The sequence below is a fragment of the Oenanthe melanoleuca genome, chromosome 4, assembly GCF_029582105.1.
Source record: "Oenanthe melanoleuca isolate GR-GAL-2019-014 chromosome 4, OMel1.0, whole genome shotgun sequence".
NCBI lineage: Eukaryota > Metazoa > Chordata > Aves > Passeriformes > Muscicapidae > Oenanthe > Oenanthe melanoleuca.
Window position 1 is genome coordinate 19,535,921 of NC_079337.1, and position 25,263 is coordinate 19,561,183.

A 25,263-nucleotide genomic window follows, 5' to 3' on the forward strand; every position below is an offset into this window, starting at 1 on the left:
TGCTTCAAAAAAGAGCTAATAAATACTGAATTGCAAATCTAAATGCAAGAAACTCTGCCCTGTCAGGCGTAGTTTGGCCTGGCTTTAATGTTCACAGCTGGGTCTGTGACCTTTGTGCAGGGATCAATCACACTGGTGGTGGGCAAGCAAAGGAGAGGTTAGGTACAAAAACCTCTTTCCTTTCCATTTTGCTCTTGTGTGGTTCCAGCTCTGTGTCATTAATCAGATCAAACCAGAATTGCAGTGGGACAGTCACAGGAGTGTCAGCAGTGTGTAACCCTCTGCAGCCTCCATCGATGGCTTTTCCAAGTGTGGTGTCCTGCCCTGCAGAGTCCCTGCTGCATCAGCTGCACTCTGGGTGCTGATCAAAGCCTCCTGCCCTCCTCCAGACCACTGCTGCTCCTGGCATGGGGCTGCAGCTGGACAGGGCTGTGCTCCCAGCCTGCCCACGCTCCAGCAGCTGCAGCTGAAGACTGAGGAAATAAGTCAACACCTCAAAACTCTGTGGTAATGCTCAACACGCACATCTGTGCTACTCCTTCCTTTTCTGGAGGGGCTGTTTCACTTCTGGCCGGTCCTAAAGACAAATGTTGCAGCACCACGAGGCTGACACAGGCACCTTCTCATTCTGGAGAGGAATACCATGGAGCTTCCACCTTTCCAAAGATGCCTGGCAGCTTGTGGCTTGGGCTGGGCTTGTCTGTAGCCTCTGGTGCCCACTCCACATAGCCAGGAAGCAGCATGAGCTTCCAGAGCAGAACAGCTGAGGGGACTGCAGCAGCTTCTTGGAGGTGCACACCTTGTTTTGGGGATGCAGGCTGCTCTATCCTGACCTGAGCTACAGAATGAGGTGAGGAGCACCTTCACCTGCCAGGCCACAATCTGCCAGACACTGCACGAGCCCAGGACCTTCTCTGCTCTTCCATTTCCTTTGTATTTTCAGCCTGAACAGGTGGGAGGTGCAGACAGGCCAGCCCTCACTCTGTCAATGGCACCTTCAGCCAGCTGGGGATAGCACTACACCCCAATGGCTCTAGAGACTCACTGCTTACAGGTCTGCAAAAAAGCCATTTCTCCCCTCCTCTCTTTAGCTCCAAGCTAATTCAGCCAGGTGCTCATAACACTAAACATTATTTGGCTACACAGCTTCCTTATGGGCTGTGCTTATAATGAAGAATGGCCCACTCAACACACTTGGTATTGAACCAACTGTGAAAAATACAAGTAAACAAACTTTGTCAAGAATTCACTGAGCAAATGAGTTCCCAGGTGTACATTGATAACACTTCTATTTTTGCTTGATAGCTCAATATTTTGTTGTAAGCTTAACTTGAAAACCAACTTATAAATGTAATTCTATTCATTATTTTATTTAGTGATTGAAGATGGACTCCTAAGTTCTTGTTTTTTAAATAAATCTAAATGTAATGTTCAAATGACCTAACTTCAAATGGTGACTTTTTGCATGACAGATGGGCTAAAGTACTAAAGACACTCTTTATGAAGGTGGTATTTTGCTGTTGCTCTTCTGATAAACTAACCTAACTCACACAGCTGTCTGGTCACTACTAAAATACAAGCAAAAGCTTGTTAAGATCCTGGCTGGATCTATCAGCACTAAGGCCTTAATCAGACTGTACTGAAAGATGATAATTTATTAGGCATGACAATGTAGGTAGGATATTTTTAGAACTCCTACAGAAGGATTAAATTAATGTAAATTCAGTGAAGCAGCTTCCTTTTGTTTTTAAGCAATGCTAACATCAGGTCCACCCTAATTTATAGAGTCTTGGCTCTTCAATAAAATGCAATGTAATTTTTATTTATTACTGTTTCAACTGCATTGTCAAATTTGGGAGTGGTCAGGCCTGTTGACTTGGGAAGAGGCACAGGAGAGTGCTTTTCAGGAGCACAGGCAGAGAGGTGGGTAGCACTGAATATGCTAAAAGCACAGTTAACCTCTCTGCTGCCTTTCAGTAATCTCAGCTCCAAACCACGTGCCTCAGTCTTCCCTTTTATTAACTCCAAGCAGTGGGTATTGATTTGTAGCAACTTAAATGGTGCACAAGGAAGGAAGGAAGGAATTAAGGTCCTATCTCAGCTAACTCTCACACACACTTGCCAAAGCATACAAACCACATTTTTATGATGTTTTTTAATACTGGCTATCCTGGATGCACCTTCCCATTAAATTTTTCAATTGTTGACCTTCCCAGCTCCCTCTCTTATCTCAACACCCACCCAGCTTTGTTCCTACTGCAAGGGGCTCTAATGCTTTAGTGGCTGCAGAAAGTGCCCTCCCAGCCTGGAGCAGGTGTGTGAAGAGAGGGGGAAAGGCACTGCAGCCTTGTGCATGGAGCATGAGCCCCAGCAGTGAAAGGTGAGATAAACAAGTATCAGTAAAGGATATATGATTGTTTCTCATATCTGCTTCTTTGCATAGCTGCAAACCCCTTGTAAGCAGAGAGAAACCATCAGAGGAACCAATCTATTTTTCTGTACCTCATTTATCTTATCAGGATACAGTATCTGACATGCATATATTAACTGCATGCCTTTGAAAAAACGTCTGGGAGAATAAAGGCTTTTGGATAAGTACATGGGAAACTAGTACAAAATTATAAAAAAAAGATTAACAAGCACAGTTCCTTACTGCATCAGGGCTTTTAAGAATCTTTTTTCTTCTTGTTTTTTTTTTTTTAAATTCTGATTTTAAGATCATGAATAAAGGAAAAGAAAAAAACTATTCACATCCATTACACCAAAAGAGATCAGGTAATAGAAATTACAGAAAAAGCTTCTATTTTCTCATAGATGTTCAGCAAATCCAAAAACTGGGAGCAGATTTAGGGCTTGAATATTTACTGTATTTTCTCAAGAAGGGCATGGGTTAACATCAAGAAGTCAGGAAAGCTACAGAAACACCAAAGTGGTGTAAATGAAAAGTGAGGTTGCTCTATGCACAGAGGCTCAAAGCAATTTGTCTTAGCCACCCTTTTATTATCTGATCTAAAAATTAGGTCAAATCCTGCAGCTATTGTTTAGTCTTTATCAGATGGATGTTCCAGTGGGTTTAACTCCACTTTTGGTTACACAGGCTCAGATCTCATTCATTGTTTTAACAGGAATTTTGCCCTGTTAGGTTTTATCTGCTCAATGACATCAGCTCACATTACAACCTTATATTTGGTTGCATTTTTCATAGCCAAAGGTAAAGCTGCCCAATCTCCCTTCTTTCTCCCTCCTTCCACAACAGGAAAAAAATTTTAATTGAGTAGGAAAACTGTATTAAAACATATTAGTGCTTCTAAGGCTCCTCATAGGATTTGCCTAGAATAAATCAGAAATGTGTGAATAAAAAGGAAATGTGTTTTAGCAGTTTCCTAGGCAAACAGATATCTCAGAAAATTTATTCTGTCTTTCCAGCTCCACCAAGATACATTAGGCTTCACTACTTTGTTGATTTCTGATATATCTAAAATGGCAAAGTGAAAATTCATCTCAACAAATCTGCTGGTTGAAGAGGATGAAATGCTCAGCTCTGCTCTCATGGGGCTACCAATGCCCCAGGATGATGAATTCCATGAAACAGGAAAAACATGCCATTGCAAAAAGAGCTTGCACAGAAGGGAGTCATTTTCCAGCACACACATGATCCAGGAGTGCAACAGTGATTTGCTGTTAAATGCCCAGAGCACTTAGGGAAGCTGGAATGTTATCTTTAAACTCAGACTCTTCCTGTCTATATTGCCAGCATGGGCAACCTGTGAAAAGCAGCATCATCTTTAGTCCATATTTATGGATCACTCCTTTCCTGAATAACTGAAGCTCTTGGTCAAAGCAATGTTGCAATTGATTTTCACAGAGAACTTTCATTGACCAGGTTGTTATGTACTCTCTGACACATGCCTGACCCTGTATTAAACAAACACAAGCTGCTTTTCCAGGATGCACATTTTTCACACTCTCAAATTACTTTTCAGTTAATTCTATTACACGCTCAGTGAACAGTGATGCTGGGTGCTATTTTTCTGTTTGTTTGTTTTAATGGAGTGCAGCTCCAGCCCTTGAGAGGACACAATCATTCCAGAATAAGATGTAAGGGCATAAGGGAGAAAAAACAGAAAGTGGATAAGGAGAAAAGGAGTTGGAAATGAACAGGAGAGGGAGAAAGAGGAGAAAAAGAGAAGGAGAAGGAGATGGGGAGAGAGAGAAAGAGAAGAGAAGCTTTTCTTAATGTGCTAGACATGGCTAGTTATGCTACAGTTATACCTGTCAAGATAAAATCACCAGGTTCAGGTATTAAGATAAATAATTCCACTTAAACAGCTTACATGCTCCATTGGCCCCTCACCCTTCTTAAAGGTGCCAGTGCTCACTCTTGTCCCAATTAAAAGGGAAGACCACTGGTGACAAATAAGCAGCTATAGCTACAGGCTGATGTGAAGAGATGGACTCTTCTGTCCCTCTTAAGACTTGGACATCCTTGATTTCCTGGATTAATACACACTGCATAGAACCTACATTGTTATCCCAGCCTCATGGCACACTGTGAACATCAGAATACTTAACCAGATGTGCTGAAATTTCGTTATGACACAACTGTTATATTGCCAGTGCAGATTCAGACCTGAGAAGTCAAAGCTGTGAATACAGATGAGTGTTGGTATAGCTGAGTTTAAAACAGTGAGTTTAAAACAGTGGGCTTGCAGACCAAATGACATTAGAAAGTAAGGCATATTCCACATCATCTTTCTGAGTTCCCAAAAAGTAGGTTGGAGTTGCCTGAATGAGTTTGTAGAAATCTGTGCACGGACAATTTTGCAGAGAATTTACTTTTGCTGCTGGCTTAAAGTCTGCAGATTGAAGGACTCATACTTCAACCCTTAATCCTAAGGACTCCAAGTGACTTGTCTGTGTCACAGCTGTCCAAGAACCCCAAATTCAGGGACAAGAGGTTAAAAAAACTTCAGTAAAATACAAAGACACATTTGAGTTACAGGCCTCTAAAACTCCCTGGTGTTTATTTAATTAGACTTTTCTGGGGGTAAAAAAAAGGCACTGAGACTCTGGAAAAATCACTGAACTGAGTGTTCCTCTCTTTCCAAAATATAGTAAGAAAAATAAGCAAACTCTGTATTATGAGCAACTTCAATAGAAATGTGGGCACCTTGGAAGAAATACCAGTTGACACAAAATAACTTGCATTGACACATAATGATTGTGTGTTATATAGAAATTAGGTGCACAGGTATGCCAGGACACAAAAGTTACTTAAACATCAAGTAAAATACATGTCAATATATAAAAAATACTTCCAAACTGTGTTAATTTAATGGTCATCTGTCAAGGGCTACCTGGCAGGACATGAGAATCTACTCAATGAGTTAACTGCAGAGTCATAATCTAAAAAACCTGTTCAAACATTGCTAAGCCTCTCTGAAGTGCTGACTGCTTGGAAGAAAAAAAGAATTGAAATCACTCTCTTTTGTTTCAGTACATTAAGGAAAATCCTCAAAGTTTTGAAAAGCTTCCTGCCATGGGAAAGCAATATGCACACATGTAATGGCATTTCTGCTTTTGCAGAAAGACTGTCTTCTACAATAATTTTAATTCCCCTTAGCCCTGGGGAAATTCTTCTCTGAGGGCATTCCTATACTTAAAAGTACAGATGCCTATTTCCTATTTTACTTGGACTAAAAGCATTCAAAAAAGGGTATTTAAATAGCACCTCTGAGATTTGTATCTGGATGTCTATACAGAAGGTACCCCTCTTTGAGGATTTAACCAAATAGTAGTTTCTCAAGAACAGAAGGAGAATCAAGCCCTTAATGGAGAGTTATAATGACAGAGAGTCCTTCCTTTAACATGTCTGTGAAAAGGTTTATTTGGCTGGAAGAATTCTCATAGCCCATTATAAATTGTTAGGCACAGTGCAGGAAATATAAGTTTGCTGCAAATCCAGCTTCCAATGACCTTTTCTCACAAAATGTGTTTTTGCTGAGGTGAAAGCAGTGGAAGAAGGGCAATTCTAGATGATATATTTTGTTCCTATTATACAGAACAGTATTTCATCATGTGAAAGAGAAATGAGAGTCCCCAGTGTGACTACTCTATTACAAAGAAAAGCACCTCTTTGAAAATTAATGAACATTAAATATTTGTACAGTCAAATGAAGATCTGTTTTCAGAGAACTGGTTGCCCTGTGTTCTTGGGGTCTAAGCTGGGAATGGTTCCAAATAAATACTGAGGCTAGTAGCCATGAATAACAATGATGAAATGCTAGGGTTGAGATGACAACTTTCAAACTCATATTACCAATATGATCACATGATATGCTAAACACACACTTTTTTTCTTTGCTAAGGAACAGCAGCTCTATTATTTGACTGCAGTGATATGTATTTTCACTTTTACAGAAAAGAGCCTGGGTGTTCTAGTGGACACCAAACTGACCAGAAGTGAGAAATATAGCAAATGTTAGCAAATAAGGCTGAAGATGTCCTGAGCTGTGTTAGAGAAAAAGTATTGACAACAGTTGAAGGAGATCATCCTGTCCCCTAACTCAGCCCTTGTGAGGTCACATCTGGAGTGCTGGGATCAGTTCTGGGCTCCTGCAAGAGACACATGAACTTACTGGAGGCAGCCCAGCAAAGGGCCACAAAGATGACAGCAGCATCTCTCCTACAAGAAAAAGCCAAGAGAGCTGGGACTGTTTATCCTGGAGAGGAGAAGGCTCAGAAGGATCCCATCCATGTGTGTAAACACCAGATGGAAGAGTGCAACAAAGACACAGGCAGGCTCTTTTCAGTGGAGCCCAATGACAGGACCAGAGGCAATGGTGTCTTGGCTTGAAGGACAGGTGTCTGCCAATAAAGGCAGAAGCTTCTCTTTGAAATGGAGAATGTAAACCTCCTTCCTCTAAATTATTGTTATAATTTTGAAATTAAGGGGCTCTCAGGCAAAGATAAGGGAATTAGGAATAACAGTACTTTACTAGGAAAATTAAAATAGAAATACAGTATTACGAAGAACAATCCCAACCCTGACAGAGTCAGAATACAACCTGACACTCTGTCAGTCAGGGTGTTGATAGGAATCTGATCAAATGGTGGCTGCATCCTCCTGCAGTGGCAGATGTGGTTCAGCTGAAGCAGTGCTCCTGTAGAAGGGTGCAGCTTTCCTCTGAAGGTCCAGGGATGATGTGGAAAAGGTCTGGTTTTCCTTTGAAATCCAGTGGAAAGATGGATAACTTGCTGTCCAAAATCTCAGTTTTTATCTAGGTAGGAAAGGCTTGGCTCCTCCCCCTGGCTGGAGCATCTCCCATGGGATGATGTAATTTTATCAGTCATGCAGTGGGACTGAATGGCCCAGCAGCAGATGATATCTTCCTGGAGGGAGGATGGGGTGTGGAAAAGATAAAGATGATTGCCCCAGCTGGTTTAAAGATGGCCCATTAGCAGATAATATGTACCACAGAGATGAGGAATCACTGCCCCACCCGGCTTCAACAGATGGTGACAGAATACACATTTCTGGCCACATCAACCCAACACAAATGGAAAGAAGATGAAACACAGAAAGTCCACTCTGAACATCAGGCAATGCTCTCTCATTGTGAGGGTGACAGAGAAGTGGCATAGGTGGCCTAGAGGGTGGTGGGGTCTCTTTTGTTGGAGATATTACAAAGGCATTTGGAGATGGTCATGGGTAAGTGACTCTATGGGTTGAGTCAGATGCCCTCCAAAGGTGCCTCCCAGACTCAGCCATTGTGTGAAAAGAACAGCTATCACCTCTTTTGCTTTGTTAGGGTTCCAACTCATTAGCTTCAGACACTTTTATTGGGACATATAACTGCTGAACTCAATAAATACTGGTTTTGCTGCCGCACACAGGAGAATGAGGTTTAGCTCTTAAGAAGAGAATAAACCAAAACTCTTGTGAGTATTTCTGAAGGCCTGGGTTTCAGCATGCACCAATAACTGCACAAAACACAGGGCCCTCGTGGCTGGGAAGGAAAGAGCTCCCTGAGAGGGCAGAGCCTGCCCTGTCCCCAGCCCCGCACTCACAGGCGATGCGGACGTAGGCTTTGCGGCTCTTGGTGGTGCCCGCCGAGCTCCAGGCGACGCACTGGCACCAGTAATCCTCCGGCCCGAAGAGCTCCTCCACCTGCTGCCGCGAGATCTCGATGCTGACCTCCCGCACGATCAGACCTGCCGGGCAAAGGAACACTGGTCAGCGCTGGGCTCACGGGAAACGAGTGCAGCTGCAGAAATCTGCTGGCAGAGCTGCCGGGAGACCTTACAGGTCTCTACAATACCTGCTCAGCAACAGACTGTCGTAAGGATGGGAAGGGAAAGAAACTCCCACTCTATATGCATAATGAGAGATGTGGGTGAGAGAAAAGCTAATTGCTGAGATTTTGACTTTTATCACATACAGCATGTGTTTTAGACAAATTGGAGGAACGGCATCTCAGCTAATATAAATTGTATCACATCTCGAGGACAATTTACATCAAGGGACATTCCAGACCAGTTTTATTCTGATATATCATAAAACCACATAATCATTCAATTTATACTACTTCCTCAGCCCTTTTGTACTTCATTTCTTTCTGCTAGACAGACACAGCACAGGGAGAAGTCCTGTTCACTGTGACACTGAGCTGCCCAGGAAAATGGATTTCAGGGCAGCAGAAAATGTCCTGATACTTCATAATGATGAGCACATGTGCTGCAGTGTGGTTATTGCAAGCTGCAAGATGAGCACTACTACTGTCATATATGCTGCAGATACTGGGGTATTTTTTAAGGGATTTTATAACACAGTGAAATACAATTTCAGTGCCTGACAGCCTCTCTGGCCCTGCCCTCTATAGCCCATCTCAGCACAGCCCTCCCCAACCCACAGTCACACCCACAAGGACAGTGATCCATCCAGTTGCCATCCTTCCAAGCAGACCAAGATTTGCCCACATTTCCCACACAGTGCTCTCTCTGGGGAAGCTGTTCTGCACCTTCTATGTGCAAGGAAATTTTGTGGTGTTTCAGATACCACTGTGAGGATTGCTGGCAAAATGTGCAGATCCTCTAGTGACAACCACTGTGTTTCACACTGACACAGCTCCTTCTTTGCTTCAAAATGCACTCCCTGGTCAAAAGGCTCTTAATTACTGGGTGGGGGTGGGAGAAAGTCTTTGCATCTCTTCTCTAGTATATTTGGTCTTTGCTGACGGTGCCCAAACATTGACAAATTTCTAATGCATGTCTGCCTGTAGAGAACACCACTGCCACTTCAAAAATGCACTCTTGCAAACAGCCTTGAATATATAAATTCACATACAAATCTTTTGTGTAGTGAGATTGAGTTTCTTTTTCTTTCCAGAATTGCCAGGAAACTGAAGTGAATTATCCTTGGATCACACACAGTTTGTCCCCATCACCACACACCAAAGGGCAGGTCCTTCTGCTGAGCACAGACTTGAGCCTGTGGAGGCGAGCTACCCTCAGCCTCCTGCCACACAGCTTACAAGGGGATATTCATAATGTGAATGTTCCCAATTGTACAGCATGCCATGTTCCTCAAGCTCTGGAAACCAGGCCAGCCCTTTGATTTGCCTCCAGCCCCACAGAGGCTCCATTCAGGGAGCCAACGATTAATTACTGTTTGCACACAGTTGTGCACTGTCACTGAGGCTGCAGGCTGCCTGCATCCCAAACCTGGGCTACAGCCTCGCAGCAGAAAGGAATCAAGGCATGCAACACCACACACTTCTCTGGTGGGACTGCCTTCTAATGAGATGCATTTTCCTGCTAGAGACTATCACAGCCCAGCTCCCTTTTTATTTCATTATCCTTGACATCTTTAGCCATTGAATAATCAGCTTCTTTGGGGGAAACACTTAATAGCTCTTCTCCTTGAAATGAAATACTCAAAATATGGCAACAGCACTCCAAAGAATAGAAACCAAAGCAGTGCATGGGCATTTGATATGCAGTGAATACTGTGTTATAAACTTATTCTGCTTTGATGAGATAATTTGGCTCCAAGAGGGGTCTGAGGGATAGCTTTTGTCCTGGTGAGAGGAGCATGAAGAGGGTGGGAAGGGAGCATGTACATTACATCCATAAAAGTTGTTATATTTTCCCAGTGCAGCTGCTGTTAGCCTAAAGATTACTTCAGCTCGTTCCCACAGTTTTTATTGCACTAGCCCAGGGAGCTTTTGAAGGTTACAATATTATGTTTTTATAATAAGGCTGATTATGACAGAGCTTGATGAAGCAGTGAACTTTGTTACCCAAGGGCCAAAACAAGCAGGCTCATAATGACCATACTGGTTAATAATGATTATGAAATAGTCTTAACATTCAGGACACAAATGCAGTTTTCTGATGGTCTGTGTAAGATACAAAACTATACAACAAATAGCTGCTCCCTCTGAATGCATCAGCGGAATTTTTTATCTCTGACATCCTGAGATGCTTTCTAATCCAAAATAGCAAGCTACTCCTGGTAATGTCTTTAGGGACAGCTAGAACCACTGACAGGTTTCAGGTTATTCAAAGGAATTTGGTCTTTGAGTAATATCAACAGTTATGCCACGACCAAAGAGATGCACACCTTCTTTCCAAAGCAAAAATTTTTTACCTCTTTCTGGTTACAAGCAAAAAAAAAAAAAAAAAAAAAAAAAAAAAAAAAAAAAAAAAAAGAGTCATTTTACTTTAGGGTGAACTATTTTTCCTAGAGTTCAAAATGTGTGAAACCAGTTGGTGGTGCCACAAGATCATCTGGGACTAAGGATCCATGGCCAGAACTCAGAGCTTTGATCCCAACCACTGCTTCTCAGCACAGCCCATTGCCACCATATTGCACAAACAGCCACACTGATTTAGGAGAAAACCCTCAGCAGCTGACACAGACCCACCCTCAGACCCTGGAGACACGTTTCCCTTGTTGTATGAACTCACATTCTTATTCCTTCTGCTACTCCAACATCACCCCAAACAGAAAATCCTTTCATAGGCCATAGTGCAAAAACTGCAATTTGCTGAGGCATCTCAGATAGCAACAGCCTTGTTTCCAGCTGACACACTGCTGTACATCAGATTTCACAGAGGAGCTGGCACACTCTCTGCTTTCACTCAGGAGTGTATTGCTTATCTGTCTCACATGGGCACCAAGTGCTGGAAAACCCTTCCATGATGACTTCAAACAGAGATCATCTTATCTCTGTTGGACCTGCTTCTACACCAAAGAACATTAGCTAGAGGAATGGAAAAGGAAAAAATAAAAAAGGAAAAAGGAGAAAAAAGCTGAAAAATCCATGTCTCAGTATTTCCAGAAAATGTGATGTGCTGCATCTCTTATTCGGGCAACTGTTTATGAAACTGACCTATTATAGGTGAGTGCACAATCTCTGAGAGCAAAATTAGAAGTTGCTTTTAAAATGAGACCCTGTATTTTGCCCAAATATACTTAGAATAGGACAGACTATGGGATTATAAATAATTTAGGCATCATATAACCTACCTGGTTATATGATATATATATATATATATATAACCTACCTGGCCAATTGTAGTTTTTCACTGTGCTAAGCAACCAAATGTCATCTTTTCACAGAGAGTAAATCCTCTACCTTACCTTCTTCTTTAGAAACATATTAAATTTTTTAGTCTAGTTCTTCACACAGCTAAGCTATATAGCAGGTGAAGATACAGAGCATAAATGTGGGGGCTCTTTGAACACTTGAGAAAGCTGCACATTTCCAGAATTACATAATAATCATTTAGATGGTGGAACAACCCACAAGAAGTCAGGTTCTTCCTATTTCAAGCAATGCAATAAAAAACACAGCTGAAGGGAAAAAACAGCAATGTGGGCAGCTGGAATGCTTGACAGGTTCCTTTTATAAATCCACAAAGAGCTGACCAAAGGGATATCCCTGACCATATGATGACATGCTCAGCATATAAAGCTGAGAGAAGAATAAGGAAGATGTTCAGAGTGGTGGCATTTGTCCTGCCAAGTCACCTGTGATGGAGCTATGTTTTCCTGGAACACCTGCCAGCCTACCAAGTGTTAAATAAATTCTTTGTTTTGCTTTGCTTGCACAGGTTCTGGCTTACCTATTAAACTACCTTTATCTCAGCCATGAGTTCCCTCACTTTTACCTGCTGCTCACATTTACCTCAGCCCCATCCCACCAGAGAAATGAGTGAGTGGCTGTGTGGGGCTCAGACACCAGCTGGACCTAAAGCACAACAACCACCCTAAGATATTCTTGCCTTAGTAGTTTTCTGTTCAGTTCAGGTTGGAGGATAGCAACAAAGAAGGCTCATGACATTTCTCATGACTGGTTGGCAATTATGTCCCAGTCCAGTGAATTAAGAAGCTGTCCATTAGTCACAATTTTTGCCTATTTACTAGCACAGCTTATTCAATCATTCATTTCAATAAAATATATGCATTTTTGAGAATAATACAACTCAGGCTCTGAAAAGGGGTAGGAGGGAACCAGAAGTTCACTTATTTCTGTATTTTCATGTTATGAGGGATTAATGGACAGAGAGAGACAGAAGGTGGAAGAAACCTTGCCCAGTTCTGCCTACTGCTAATGTGTGCAGCCCAATAAGCATGGGGAGAGGCATCAGCTCATGGTGTATATCAAAAGCCAAGTTATTACTCCTCATGGAGCAAAAGGAAGTGTTAAGAGGGAATCATGCCTTATATTCATGGTCTTTTATTATAACTGTATCCTAGAAACACAATCAAGCAAAGACACACTTCATACACACCGTCCCCAAGTGCTTAACTTAGCTGGCTATACAAACTGTGATGTAGATTATCTGGTCTTCAGAGGCACAAATGTTATCTTTTTTAATGTATGCAAATGCAATGTAACTGGAGATATTATGGCAGATTATTGATAACTGCAATTATAACCCATGGGCTCCATATTGCATCCGCTGAAGTAATTGGCACATTTCCCAATGATTTGAAAAGAAAAAGATTTGCTGATCAGACTAATTTCTTTCTAGGGAAACAAAAATGTCTCAAGGTTTATGACCATATAAAACTGCACAAGACAATAAATGATCACCATAAACATTCAGAAAATTATTATCAATTAATCAAATGTAATTATTCAGCCTGGAGTCAATCTAGGTCACAGAGTTAATGCCTACAACTCATTGGGCATCTTTCTGCCAAGAAACTGTTTTGATATATTTTGGCTGCCATAACTGTGCAGTGTTTGATATTAATACCCAAGACCTGTGAAAATACTCCTCAGGACTTTGACAGAGCAATTTTGGTGAAAGTGCTACATTGGTATGTGTTTGAACCCTCTGACAGAACAGTAAACAGGAACCATTTAGTGGCAAGACTGAACTGCACTTACAAACTCCAATAAACTGCATGGACACTTTGTTTATTTTCTCTGTGAGTCGCTCAAACAGTTTCTGTGCTTTTGTGCTTTCATTTGCCCAAAAGGAATTTCATTAATTAGTAATCACATAGGCCAAAGAACACATTTCTCAAGGAGATAGAACTTCATGACCTACTGGTCTGGAAAAAGACATTGCAGTGATGCTTGCATAGAGATGGCAGGTATATCACAGCCACTGCCAATAAGTATGGGAATACAGCCCATTTTCACAAAGGTAGCTTGCAACCCTTTACACATTCAATTCTGGAAAGTCAATCCTCAGACCTTCCTCACAAACTTGTGTTGTGCTGCTGGTTCTCTCCCTGCTTAGACAGACCCAGGTTCCTCCGAGTGAACAAGACCCCAAATCTCGATTCCCACTGCTTGGAGGGGACACAGAGGGCAGGGACAGTGTTTTTGATTGATGCAGAAAAGGCTTTGGGGAGCCAGCAGCAAAACAGCTCTGGGGTAGGGGGATTCCTCTGCACACCTATGAAACACATGCTGCTGTAAAATCAAGTTATATTCCTCAAATTCTTCATCTGTCTTAAGATTTCAAACAAAGTCTCACCAAAAAACCAATCAAAACAGTAGCATAGTTTTTGCCTCATGAACATGGCCAAGACCATAAGTCAAAGTGGTATGACTGTAAACAGATTTAATAAAAAGGATTGGTTTATTTTTATCCAGTCATTTGTCCCTTTACCTTTAATGGCAAAATTTAAGTGACCAAAGCCAAGAATTATGATCTTTTTACTTATGGATAGTCTGGAATGACCTGTTCAATTTATTTAATTGCTCACCATAGGTGCTATAAACAACCTGTGTCTGTTTGCTTTACTTGGTGAAGTAAATTTTTTACAAAGGTTAAAAAAAAATCAGTGCTATGCAGGAATTTAAATTTATTTACCTTATTGCAGAGATGGATCCCTCACAGTCAAAGAGTTATTCCACTTGAATGTACATCAGAGTACTTAAGCTATAGAATTTGATGTTTAAAAATAAATAAATAGGCTATGCACAAGAAGAACGGCTTCAAATATTAAAGTTCTTGCTGAGAAAAATGTACTCTGTTCACCATAATGGGACTGAGATGATTGCAGAATGGCACACTTTGCCTATAGCTTATTTTCTATATAGAGTACCTGTAATCTTAACAAAAGACAGATAGACAGATAGATATCCAGAGATAGCTTAAAAGAGTAAACAGCTTTTACACCCAGTAATCCTTCACACTGTGTCTGCCTACACCTGGTTTTGTCTCAATATACTGCTTTTCTGTAAATTGAGGCTGGCTGGCAATAGAAAACACCTGGCTGAAGATCACAAACAATTTTCCAGAAGTATTAGCTTAAATATTTCAATTAAAGACTTCCAGCTATTCCTGATCTCTTCATAACTTTCTCTTTAGGAAACAGATACATTCTGAACTCAAATTAGCACAGGTGAAGGCAACAGCATAATAAAGTCAAGGCTGCTTTAAAACCCAAGTTTGCACTGGTTTGCAACATCTATCTATGTTATCTAATTAACACCAAATGGTATTGAGTTAAGCTAAAATCCCAGCTCCCCTAAAATTTTTTAACTGACTGTCTTACACAAAAATTAGAGTTTTCAGAGGGATTTTACTTTGAACTGGAATTAAAGAACATGCATTCTGTTTGGGTTTTGTTTCTTTCAGTGAAAACAAGGTGGTTTTGTTCTTTTCCCATTTACAACTGAAGCACCAAGTTGCATAAGATGCAGAGGAGATTTCAAAACAGAGTTCTTGGATGATGGTGGAAAACAAACTGTGTGCCCTGGTGCCTGCTGGGGGTGGCCAGCACAGCCCTGTGCTGTACCTTGGGGAAGGTAAAACAGCCCCTCTGCTCTCTCCTCCCCTGGCCAATCTCAGCTGCTGACTGCTTTACATCACCCTTGAGCTACTGCTGTTTAATATCTTAGAACAGCATTGGATTCTTGTTCTCAGCCTGCAAACTGTTCAGAGAGAAAGCAAAACATCTCCCCCTTTGTTTCTTAATGAAGGCTGTTTTCTGGTGACAGTAAATATGTACAAACTGCTTCAAAATTCATTGCTCTCTTCCACATACAACAATATGTGCCTACAGTTGCCACATCCTTTTCTTCCTTTTTCATGGCACAAAAGCAATAAGCTCCAGTGTAGCAGAACTCCAAAGAAAACCCTCCCTAACAATATATATTTACATTTAACAATGAGCATCCTAATTGCTGAACACACAGAGGCTGAAAATCCAGGAGCAGAAATAAATGTGACTTGAAGCATCTTGACCTAAGAGTCATCCTGACACTAAGAAACCCCAGGTGGCAATCCCCAAACAATTCCTTGCCTGCCTGGTGCTACTTACAGAGGGTGGAAAGAAGGCAGGCAGTCCACAGAGAAAAGCAGGAGTGTGAGCTCTTAGCAGCTCCAGCCCTTGGGTCACAGCCCAAAATTCCCTTCTTTAGATTGAGGAACGTGCAGCTGAGAAAAGATGTTAGTTTATTTTTTTTTTTTTTTTCAAGGGCCAGGGAAAAAACATGCTAATGGTTCATGTTTTACTTAAAGCAGCAGTTGAGACTTCACAAAGAAGATCTGTGCACTTTTTATTTCTGGTTCAGAGGATTTACATGCTCCTTTTAATGATCTGGGCCTTCAGCAGTGGGTAATGCTTCCCAGTCCCCAGCTTAGTGCTCATGTAAAATTGAAGCACTTTTGAGGCAGTTTAGAGCCTACAGATGAATCTCAATGTGCAGGCAAAAAGAAATAATGGTTGTTTAGCACTTCACAAGAAGAAGCAGAGGAAATTATGAAAAAAAAATAAATAAATCTATTGAACTTCAAACATCTGGGAAGCCAACCGAGAGCATCTGAATTTTGAACAGCATGTTTACATTCCCTTGCATAGCAGAGTTGGGGGGGACAGGGAAATGAACAATAAATAGGTTTGTGTGTAAATTTGTATATAAAAATATACATCAAGTTGTTTATTTTACTGACTTACCAACTTATGTGTGTTACAGATATAAAATATGAATCTGTGTTTGTACATATGTACCACATCCACTCTGCATGGTTTTGAGAAGCACAGACAACATGACAATGCTTTATTTCTGTGAACTTTATATGATGACACAGTTCAGTGGCTGGTGCAGCTATTGTGGGAACAAGGACAGTCTCAATGTGACACAAGGGGTCACTCAGGAGCCTCCTCAGCTGTTGTTTTCCTGTTTTTTGGTCTGCAATGTGCAGGAACAGCAGGTTGGAGGAGAAGTTTAAGACCCCCATCATTTTTTGCCATTGTTCTGCATGCTGGGGGAGGCATTTCACAGCTGACCTGGGTATCTTGAAGAAGAAAAAAAAAACAAAAAGATAACTAAAAAGGAAAGAAGAAAAAGGCTAGCAGCTGCTTTCAAAGCAGCTTTGTCCACTGTGCTGTCAGTGATGTGACTTTCTCCAGACAGAGATGAAACTCTGGGAATTTACTGTCTGCTCCCCCACCCAGCATGTTTTCAGGGTTGTGCCAGGGCAGCAGTCATAACACCAGCTCCTGAACACCAGGAGGCTTTTCCTAGTTTGTGGTGAACAAAGGAATCCTGGCAGGAAGGCGTGCAAAAGGCAGCCTGGTGCTCACACACGTCCTCTGGTGTGTGCATGTTTCTGGGTACAGCACAGCTCATGATACTTGTCAGCTAGAGGGGGGCACTGGGGATGCAAGCAAGCTCCTCTGCAGATCCATGTGACTCTGACATGAAAAAAAGACCTTCTAAATTGAGTAAGTAAATTGTGTAAGTCTGGATGCCTCCTTTTCCTCCTTTTTTTTTTTTCTAGATGCTCACAACTCTGAATTCCAATACTAGTTTCCACCTTAGTTGAAAACCAAAAGCACTGAACCTAACCCCCAAAACAAACCTGATTTACTTCTAGGCATCTGTTCCTCAGGGCTGGCAGTCCTTACCCCTCTTTAGAGGAGGGTGCAGCAACCAACCCAGGTGCAGCATCAGCACTCATTGCAAAAACATAATTATACAAATCACTGGGAACCCAAAAACTGCACTCAACAACCCAAAATCTTCTCTGAATCAAAACCTGGGAGAAAAGATAGAACAGGCTGCAAGGGCTTAAAGATTTGTATTCAGGGAATAGAAGACACAGAAGAGTCTGACAAAAGACTCACTTTTACTCTTACAATCAAAGTATGAAGGGGATGAGAAGTTATAAGGAATTGTGAAAGGCATTCCAACAAAACCTGAGGAGAAAGAGCTGTATGTAACCTTGCAGGTGAATGGCAGCTCTGCTGGTTCTTACCACATCATGCTGCTCATTTATGTACAAATTGGGAATGCATGGGAATGACAAAATGAATACAGGCAGTGAACCTGTAAAGGCAGCACAAAATTAGATCCTGTACAGGTCAGAGCTGTGTGTGACAGGCACCTCTCCTCCCTTCAACACTAGCTAGGATTTGGCACCCTACCTGCACAGCAAAAAAAGCCTTGCTAAATCTGATCTATGTGCCAGCTTTGCTCCATACAAATGATTTTTTTCCCTAAAAAAATATTTTAAAAACTAAAGATAAAATTAAAAAGGAAATTATTTCTTCAGTGTAGTTTTAAGGAATAGGAATTCTTCAGCTGATGGCTTCTCTGTCTAACGAGCTAATAGAGAAAGCATAGCAGATGCCACTCAGGTAACTGAGACACAAGCTTAGGGAGTCTGGAAAACAAACACTTAAATGTTTAGCACAGTCATCAAGACCCCAATGTCTCTAAAGAGTGTTAGAGATCCTGATCATCTGGCTGCATCAGACTATAACTTGTTTGCACAGAAGAAAAAGGTATAACTTTGACCTTCCATTTCCCTGAACATTTCCAGGTATCTTTGCAAAGGAACTACAGCTCTACTAGTCCTACTCATTCTCATATTTAATTAACTGAAAAAGCTACACTTAGAGGATGCAAGTGTTCCTGCCAGGGTGCTACTGACTGCAGCACTTCTGTTTGACAGCACACCAGACCCTGGCTCTCCTTTTCCACCATGCTCTTCTCTTCTGCCATCACTGGATCCAAGAAACAGCTGTTTTCCATTCAGGCCCCTGGGTGCAGGATGGAGACTGAGCTTTGGGACTCACTTCCAAATGAAGACCACACTTATGAGCCTTTCAGCATCCAACCAAAAGGGCTCCAGATCCCACACAAAGGGCTCAAGAGGAGCTGGGGGACATGGATGGAAATAGGAACATGGGATTATGAGGGTGTAACAAAGGGTTTAATGAAGGAAAATCTTGGGGGAGATAAGATGTAGACTGGAAATATTCAGGGGGATGTCCTCAAATGCTTCAGATGAATGCACCAGGCATCCATATTCCTCTTCTAATTATTTTAAATAACTTTATTTCCTGTCTCTCATTTGTTTTTCTAGAAGCCCACAGGAAACCTCCAGGACAATTAGGCAAACAGCTGCAGATAGGAAGTTAATGCTGCAATAAGAAATGAATAAATATCCTAAAGCTTTTATCTTTTGGTCCCAAAACACTTTGCAGAGGTAAATAACAGAGACACTGAGTGATTTGCACAGATATGTGGTGAATATACAGAAAATCTGGAATGGCAAATGACCCTTCCCATGGGCCCACCATTGCTCAGAGGAGGAGCATGAGAGGGATTAACTTGCAGCAAGAGTAGCTCCCTCTGGGCCCCCTGTTAGCATGCCTGAGTGCCCTGAAGGATGGGAGACCCTGCCCTAGTCAGCCAGCACCAGGAGGGCAGAGGGTTGTGATGTGCACTGCTGCTGCCTGCAAATGTGGCTGGGCACACACCCCACAGGGAACAAGCTGCTGGAAAGGACAGCAGGAGCAGCAGGACAGGCAGGTCTCAATGGCTATGAACACAAGAAAAGATGTCTTGGTCTAAGAGGGACAAACTGCCCACATATAGCAGTTAGTTTAAATAAGAGATTACTGAGATGCACATATTAATGCACATATTATAAGTGAATCCTATACTCACTTGAGTTTAACTCAAAAAACCACAAGTCTTTTGCAAGCCTCTAAGCAAAAATATTATCTCCCTGGGCTTAGGTATTGCTTATTGCTTATAAGATTTGCTTCCAGAAGCAAATATCTGGTCCAATGGTCTTATTCTGATTACAAAGGTTTACTTCCCTTCTTCAGGTATGTCCTGACCTTAGCAATTCCTCCTCTCTCTTCAACAAAATCCCCCACTATTTTAAAAGTGTATCGTAGAAAAGGGTGATTTTCTGCCTCTCTGTGTGTTTCTTCTGATGATTCCAATTTTTTTTCCTATCCAAATATACTAATGACTCAAAATAAAAGTGCAGACTGCTTGAAAACACTGTCTATAGCAGCTTTGTTGTTGGGCATTCCCTTGATCTGGGTGAGGGGAAACCACATTCCCAGCAGCTGATTTGAAGATGCAGCCTGTGAGAAGAGAGAACTTCCCTTGCAGCAGAGATGGGCACAGGGCTCCTCCTCCCCTGGAGAGCTGCCTGTCTGGCCAGAGGGAGTGACAGGCAGAGAGAAGATGGCCCAAGTGACAGCAAAAAATGTCTGCAGCTTAAATTTCAAGCAGGAAAAAACCCATGGGTTTCTTCATATGTTTTATGGAAGTAAAGAGCCTGCATTTCCCCAGAGAGCTCCAGTTCTTTGGAGAAATGGAGTTATGTGCTTCTTCTTGCACCACCTCCAGCCTTTTGGACCATACATATATAACCATGTTTCATTTGCAGCAACCTTCCAGAGAGGGAACAGACTTCAAATTACAGAAGAAAATGGAAGATTTTAGTATCAATCCTAACCCACATCTCAAAACTATTAATAGGAGCAATTGGGAAGAGATACTCAGACACGTTTTTGAATTTCCTTGAAATGAGCTAGATTAGAGCAGAGTATTGAAGGAGCAGAGCTAAAAATTGGCAATATATTGCTGAGAAATAATTATTGTGTATGTGGGTGCTTGATGTCTGTAATGGATTTGATCCAATGATAAACAGAAAATAAAATTACTTCTGACAATGGTGGAATGAAAGCAATCCTTGTTTATAATGTGTGGCTACCTTTACTAACATAACCCCAAGGTATTTACCCCAGAGAATCAAACTATTGCAAGCTAAGTATAACTGCAGCATTCAGCATCACTTGCTATATGTTTAGTGAAGTTGATAGGGACACTGGCCACGTTTGCTCAGAAAAACAGCTTTTTCCTTATCCTTTGGAGTCTTAAAAAATAATACAGAGAATTAGGAGGCATGTCAAGATGCAAAAAGAGATAAAGTAAAAAAGATGTGCAGAGAAAGAAAATAGCTGTTAGGAAAGGAAGATTTAAGGGTAAAATATATGAGTAAAATATTATCTCTCCACATCTCTCCCTAAGCTCTGCTTACTTGGGGATTGGGGGCACAGGAATTTTGTATTTGGGCTGCCAAACTACGTTCTTCAACACTGTTACTCAAAGACATCCAATACTAAGAAATAATGGCTTTTCTTTTTTATAAAAAGTACTAAGACAAATGAATGCAACTTCTCAAAATGAGAGGCTGTATGATGACCTTTGCTGTAAAATCAGAAGTCCCACCTTAAATAATGATTTTTACCATTAGGGCAAGGCAGCCTTCTAATATGTGGTGTGACAAACACCAAAATAAATGGCTTCCATGAGATGTACACAGAGAGAGGAAGATGTGCACAGATAAAGGAACAGAGCATTTTGTGCTGGAAGTGATTTTCCTGCCTCTCTGCATGGTGCCAGAAGAGCACAGTGCCTGTGAAGGTTTCCCCACTGCTGTCTTGGCTGCAGGATCTTGTAAGAGCTGTTTTAAAGGCAAAAGGGCAGATGTCAATCCTTGATCTTCCTGTTGAGAGGGTGATCTATTAAAGACTTGGCTGGCTGGGTACCTACTCCCTCGACAGGCTGCCAAACCCCTTGCTTAATGTAACAAACTCCCATTTGCCACATCAATGCTGGCCCTATGTCAAAAGCTCAGTCCCTTTTCATTGAATCTGCAAGTCATCCAAAAATACTTTACTAATTGGGAAAGGTAATGGTGGGAGATAAGTGCTGGAATTTCAGTGGTGGCTATGTAAAGAAGCTGAAGAAAAGAAGTTGAGTTTGTCTCTGAAAAGAAGTGCATATTTGTCCAGTCCAAGTGCAGTTTGATAAACTCTCTTAATCAGACAAAAGCAGGGGGTCTTCAGCAAACTCCATTCCTCTCCATCCCAGCAAAGGAAGACAGAGAGTGTAGGCAAACAATAATGCTGGCTGAATTGCCCAATATGTCTATTTAATTAGCACTTAAAGAATCACAAATGTTTTCTCCTTGCTTGCAGGAGAGAGAAGAGGAACATGTCCCTGCCACTGCAGAGGGCAAGAGTGGGTTTATAGACCATTTCACCTTAACAGTCAAGGAGAAAATATCACAGTGCATATCCAAACTGGAAAGACAAAAAAAAGCTACAGATTTTTTTCTGCTCTTCTCTTGCACATCACTGGTGTAGGGTTTGATATAGCAGCATTTAATCCCTCTGGACAAATGAAAGGGGAGCAGGACACTGATTTTCTACATGTCCACAATTCTCCCACCACTGCAGAACTGGGGTGTGAATCTTGTAAAATATTTCTCCATGAAAGCACACATGCAAAATAAAATAATGGAATCACAGAACAGTGTGGGTTTGAAGGGAGCTTTAGGGTCATCTAGTCCAAATGCCCTACAGTGAGCAGAGATATCTTTGGCTAGATCAGGTTGCTCAGAGCCCCATCCAGCCTGACCTTGGATGTTTCCAGGGATGGGGCATCCATCACCTCTCTGAACAACCTGGCTCAGTGTTTTGCCATCCTCATTGTCAAAAAATCTTTTCCACAGTCATTTTCAGTGATACAGTAATTTGTAAAATGTGCACAAACTGCTCTAACAATCACTGATGCTATTGAACTTCCTGCCCTGTAACAATGGAATTTTCTTGCCCCCAAAAGCATCAGTTCTACAGGGCTCCTTTTATTTTTGTTGCTGTTATCTTTTATGATAGTCAGCCATAAAATCAAATGTGTTTCCTCAAAAGAACTCTCATCTCTGTTTTTCAAAACCAGTGTTCTTATTCTTTTCTGCATTAATGGGAAAATATTCCAGAGACATAAAGGCATAAAAAAAGACAATGCCCTGCCTTGTATTTCATATACATAGGAAATGAAAGAGTCAAAGGTGTGTATTAGACATTTCCAAAGCACCCATTTAACTTCTTTATGAAAACGCTTAGCTTTTTCCATAAAGAAGAAAAATTCCAGTGAGTCTGAGGATTTAAAAACAGAATGTAATGATCTTCTGGGTAAAGCCTCAGGTTTCTCAGACACAATCAGTACAAAATATTTTGCTCTCTCTTCAGGCTAATTTAATTAAATAAAGTGGTACTAGAACAGCCTGTCACTATTACAGTTCTCATCCTCTCCAACCAGAAGGCAACAACTCCCACAGAGTCCCCAAGCATGTTCTTTACAGCAATGTTTTACCCACTGTTTAAAAATACCCAACAGGGCAAAGTATATATAACTATTACTTTCATTTTGTATCTTCTCTCTTTCACAAAGAAAAAAAAAAATACACAGAAAAAATATATGAATATTTCTTTTTCTCTCTTAAAAATTAACCTTTTTAATTTCTGTCTAGCAGGTCTCTTCAGTGAGAGCTTGGCTGCACTCTAATTCCATCTTATGTGCCATTGCTATTGCTGTGCTGTTTTCTCTGGTCTTCTCAATGACAGAAACAAATTTGCCTTATAAGAAGAGTTAATCATCTCTAGATAGATTTCATTCCTGGGCACAGGCTCAAAGTCCATGAACACATAATCTTTTGCAAATCAAAGCCTATTTCTCTCTTTCATGCATCATTTACAACCCCAAGGTGATGTACTGCTAGCATCACACCTGTATTTTAGTTCACTTTCCTCCTGATTACTCGTCCTTTAGAAAAAAAAGCACAAGTGACCTTTATTCTTCTCCTCTCATATTTTATTGTCTGTTTGCCTTGTTTTCCTTTGCTTTGCTTGTCTGTGTAAAGAATTGAAAGCCTGGTTCAAAACCAGCAGCAGAATATCTCCTCAGCATGGTCCACCTTTTGTCAGCAGGCAGAAGAGACCTTAGGAAGAGTAAAATGCCAGGAAAGAAGAAAGCACAGAGTTTTCAGTTGCTGGGATTACAGAAAATAGTATTTTACTACAACCTTAATTAAATTCTTTACCCATTTCTATACCACTTATGTGCTATGAGCCCTAGATTCCAAATCTGCCTACAGGATTTAATCTGCCTACAGGAAGGTGCACAAACACTGCAGCTGTGACATGCATTAACCAATATTCTGGCAACAACCAGGCTGACTGACAAATTTGGATTTTGATAACAAGCTATCATTTTAACAAGCTATTGGTGTGACTAAGTTTGTGGCTCATGTGCTAATAATCTGATGAACACAGCTTTTGACATCTCTCCCCCCACTGAACTCCAGTAGATGATATTAATCTTTAATTGATAATGGCTCTCATGTGCATATAATTGCTGTTGTTTATTATGCAAAATATTTGTCCTCTGAAATATTTTGATGCTTCTTTTTTAAAGATTTCCCTTTTACACTTGCAGAATGCAATTTCCTATATATATATATATATATATATATATATATATATATATATATATATATATTTTCCCACAATGAGATTTTTGAGGAAAAAAGAACGAATATTTCACCTGTAGTGAAAAACTTTCATGCTTCTAAATGGTGATGTTCATGAAAACTTAAAAAATTAAGCTTTTTTTCATAGCTGTCATAAGCTATGAAAATAAGCTGTGAAAATAAAATAAGCTTTAAGTCACAGCTGTCCTTCTGTTTGCCCATCTTCATTCCCTTGGGATCCCATGGAATGAAAAACACTGAAGATGTACTAAGCAACACAAACTTTTTTTAAGTGTTTCTCCTGCAGTCAACTTGTGGAAAACCCAATTTTTACAAATGAATAGAGAGACCCCAAGTCTAATACAGACTTTTTTCCTACAGCCTTTCTTCCTACACCAACTTCTCCTTTTCAAGTGAGAGCCTCAAGAAAAGCTTATGCTTTTGATCTCTGTGCAAATAAATGAGCTGAAACAAATAAAACCTGGTTCACAAGAGACTTCCAAGACATCTGGAGGAGTTATTTTTCTAAGTAATTAGACCAAGTGGTGGTGTAATTCCCAAATGGAAAGTACCTTCTTGCTTGGTATCCAGTCATTTCTCAGAGCCATCAAAACAGCAGTAAGTCCTGCTTCTCTCCTTGCATGTGTCTCAGACTCTATTGATTACCAGTCTTCCCAAACACTGCTTTATTACTCAAGTTTTTAAATTCCACACTCCACATTTCCACATTCCCCTTCCCTTTTTTTTTTTTTTTTTTTTTTTTTTTTTTTGTGGTATGAGGATCCTATTTTACTTCCATGAATGTCAGTGGGATTTCTGGTATTGACTGAGGAAGGATGCTACGTTCTCCTTCTTACAGGCTCTACAGAGCAGGCAGAGAAGTGCAATGAATAACAGCCAGGTGCTTGCTCTGGATCAATAGTGCTCTAAAGTGTGCTTTCTCCTTCTTTCTTGCTGAAAACTGATTAAACTTCTCCTTTTTTTCTCATATCTCCCCAAGAAAACATCATTCAAGTAACAACCCAATTGCTCCTTGACACTTTGGGGAGAATGGTTCTCAGTCTGTGACAGCAATACAGTGCAACCACTGTGAATTTGTGACACTGGGGAAGTGAACTGGGAGTAGACCTGTCTGAAGACAGGAATTTCATTTGT

The 25,263-nt window shown here is 41.0% G+C and overlaps 1 protein-coding gene across 2 annotated transcripts in view; it reads right to left on the reverse strand.

Moving 5' to 3' along the window:
• The window catches only part of UNC5C (unc-5 netrin receptor C), a 241,245-nt gene that overhangs the window by 63,606 nt on the left and 152,376 nt on the right, over window positions 1–25,263 (reverse strand). For both annotated transcript variants that reach the window (XM_056489838.1, XM_056489837.1), the window contains exon 3: window positions 8,071–8,214. In XM_056489838.1, coding sequence (XP_056345813.1) covers window positions 8,071–8,214 — 144 coding nt within the window. The remainder of the gene's footprint in view (window positions 1–8,070; window positions 8,215–25,263) is intronic.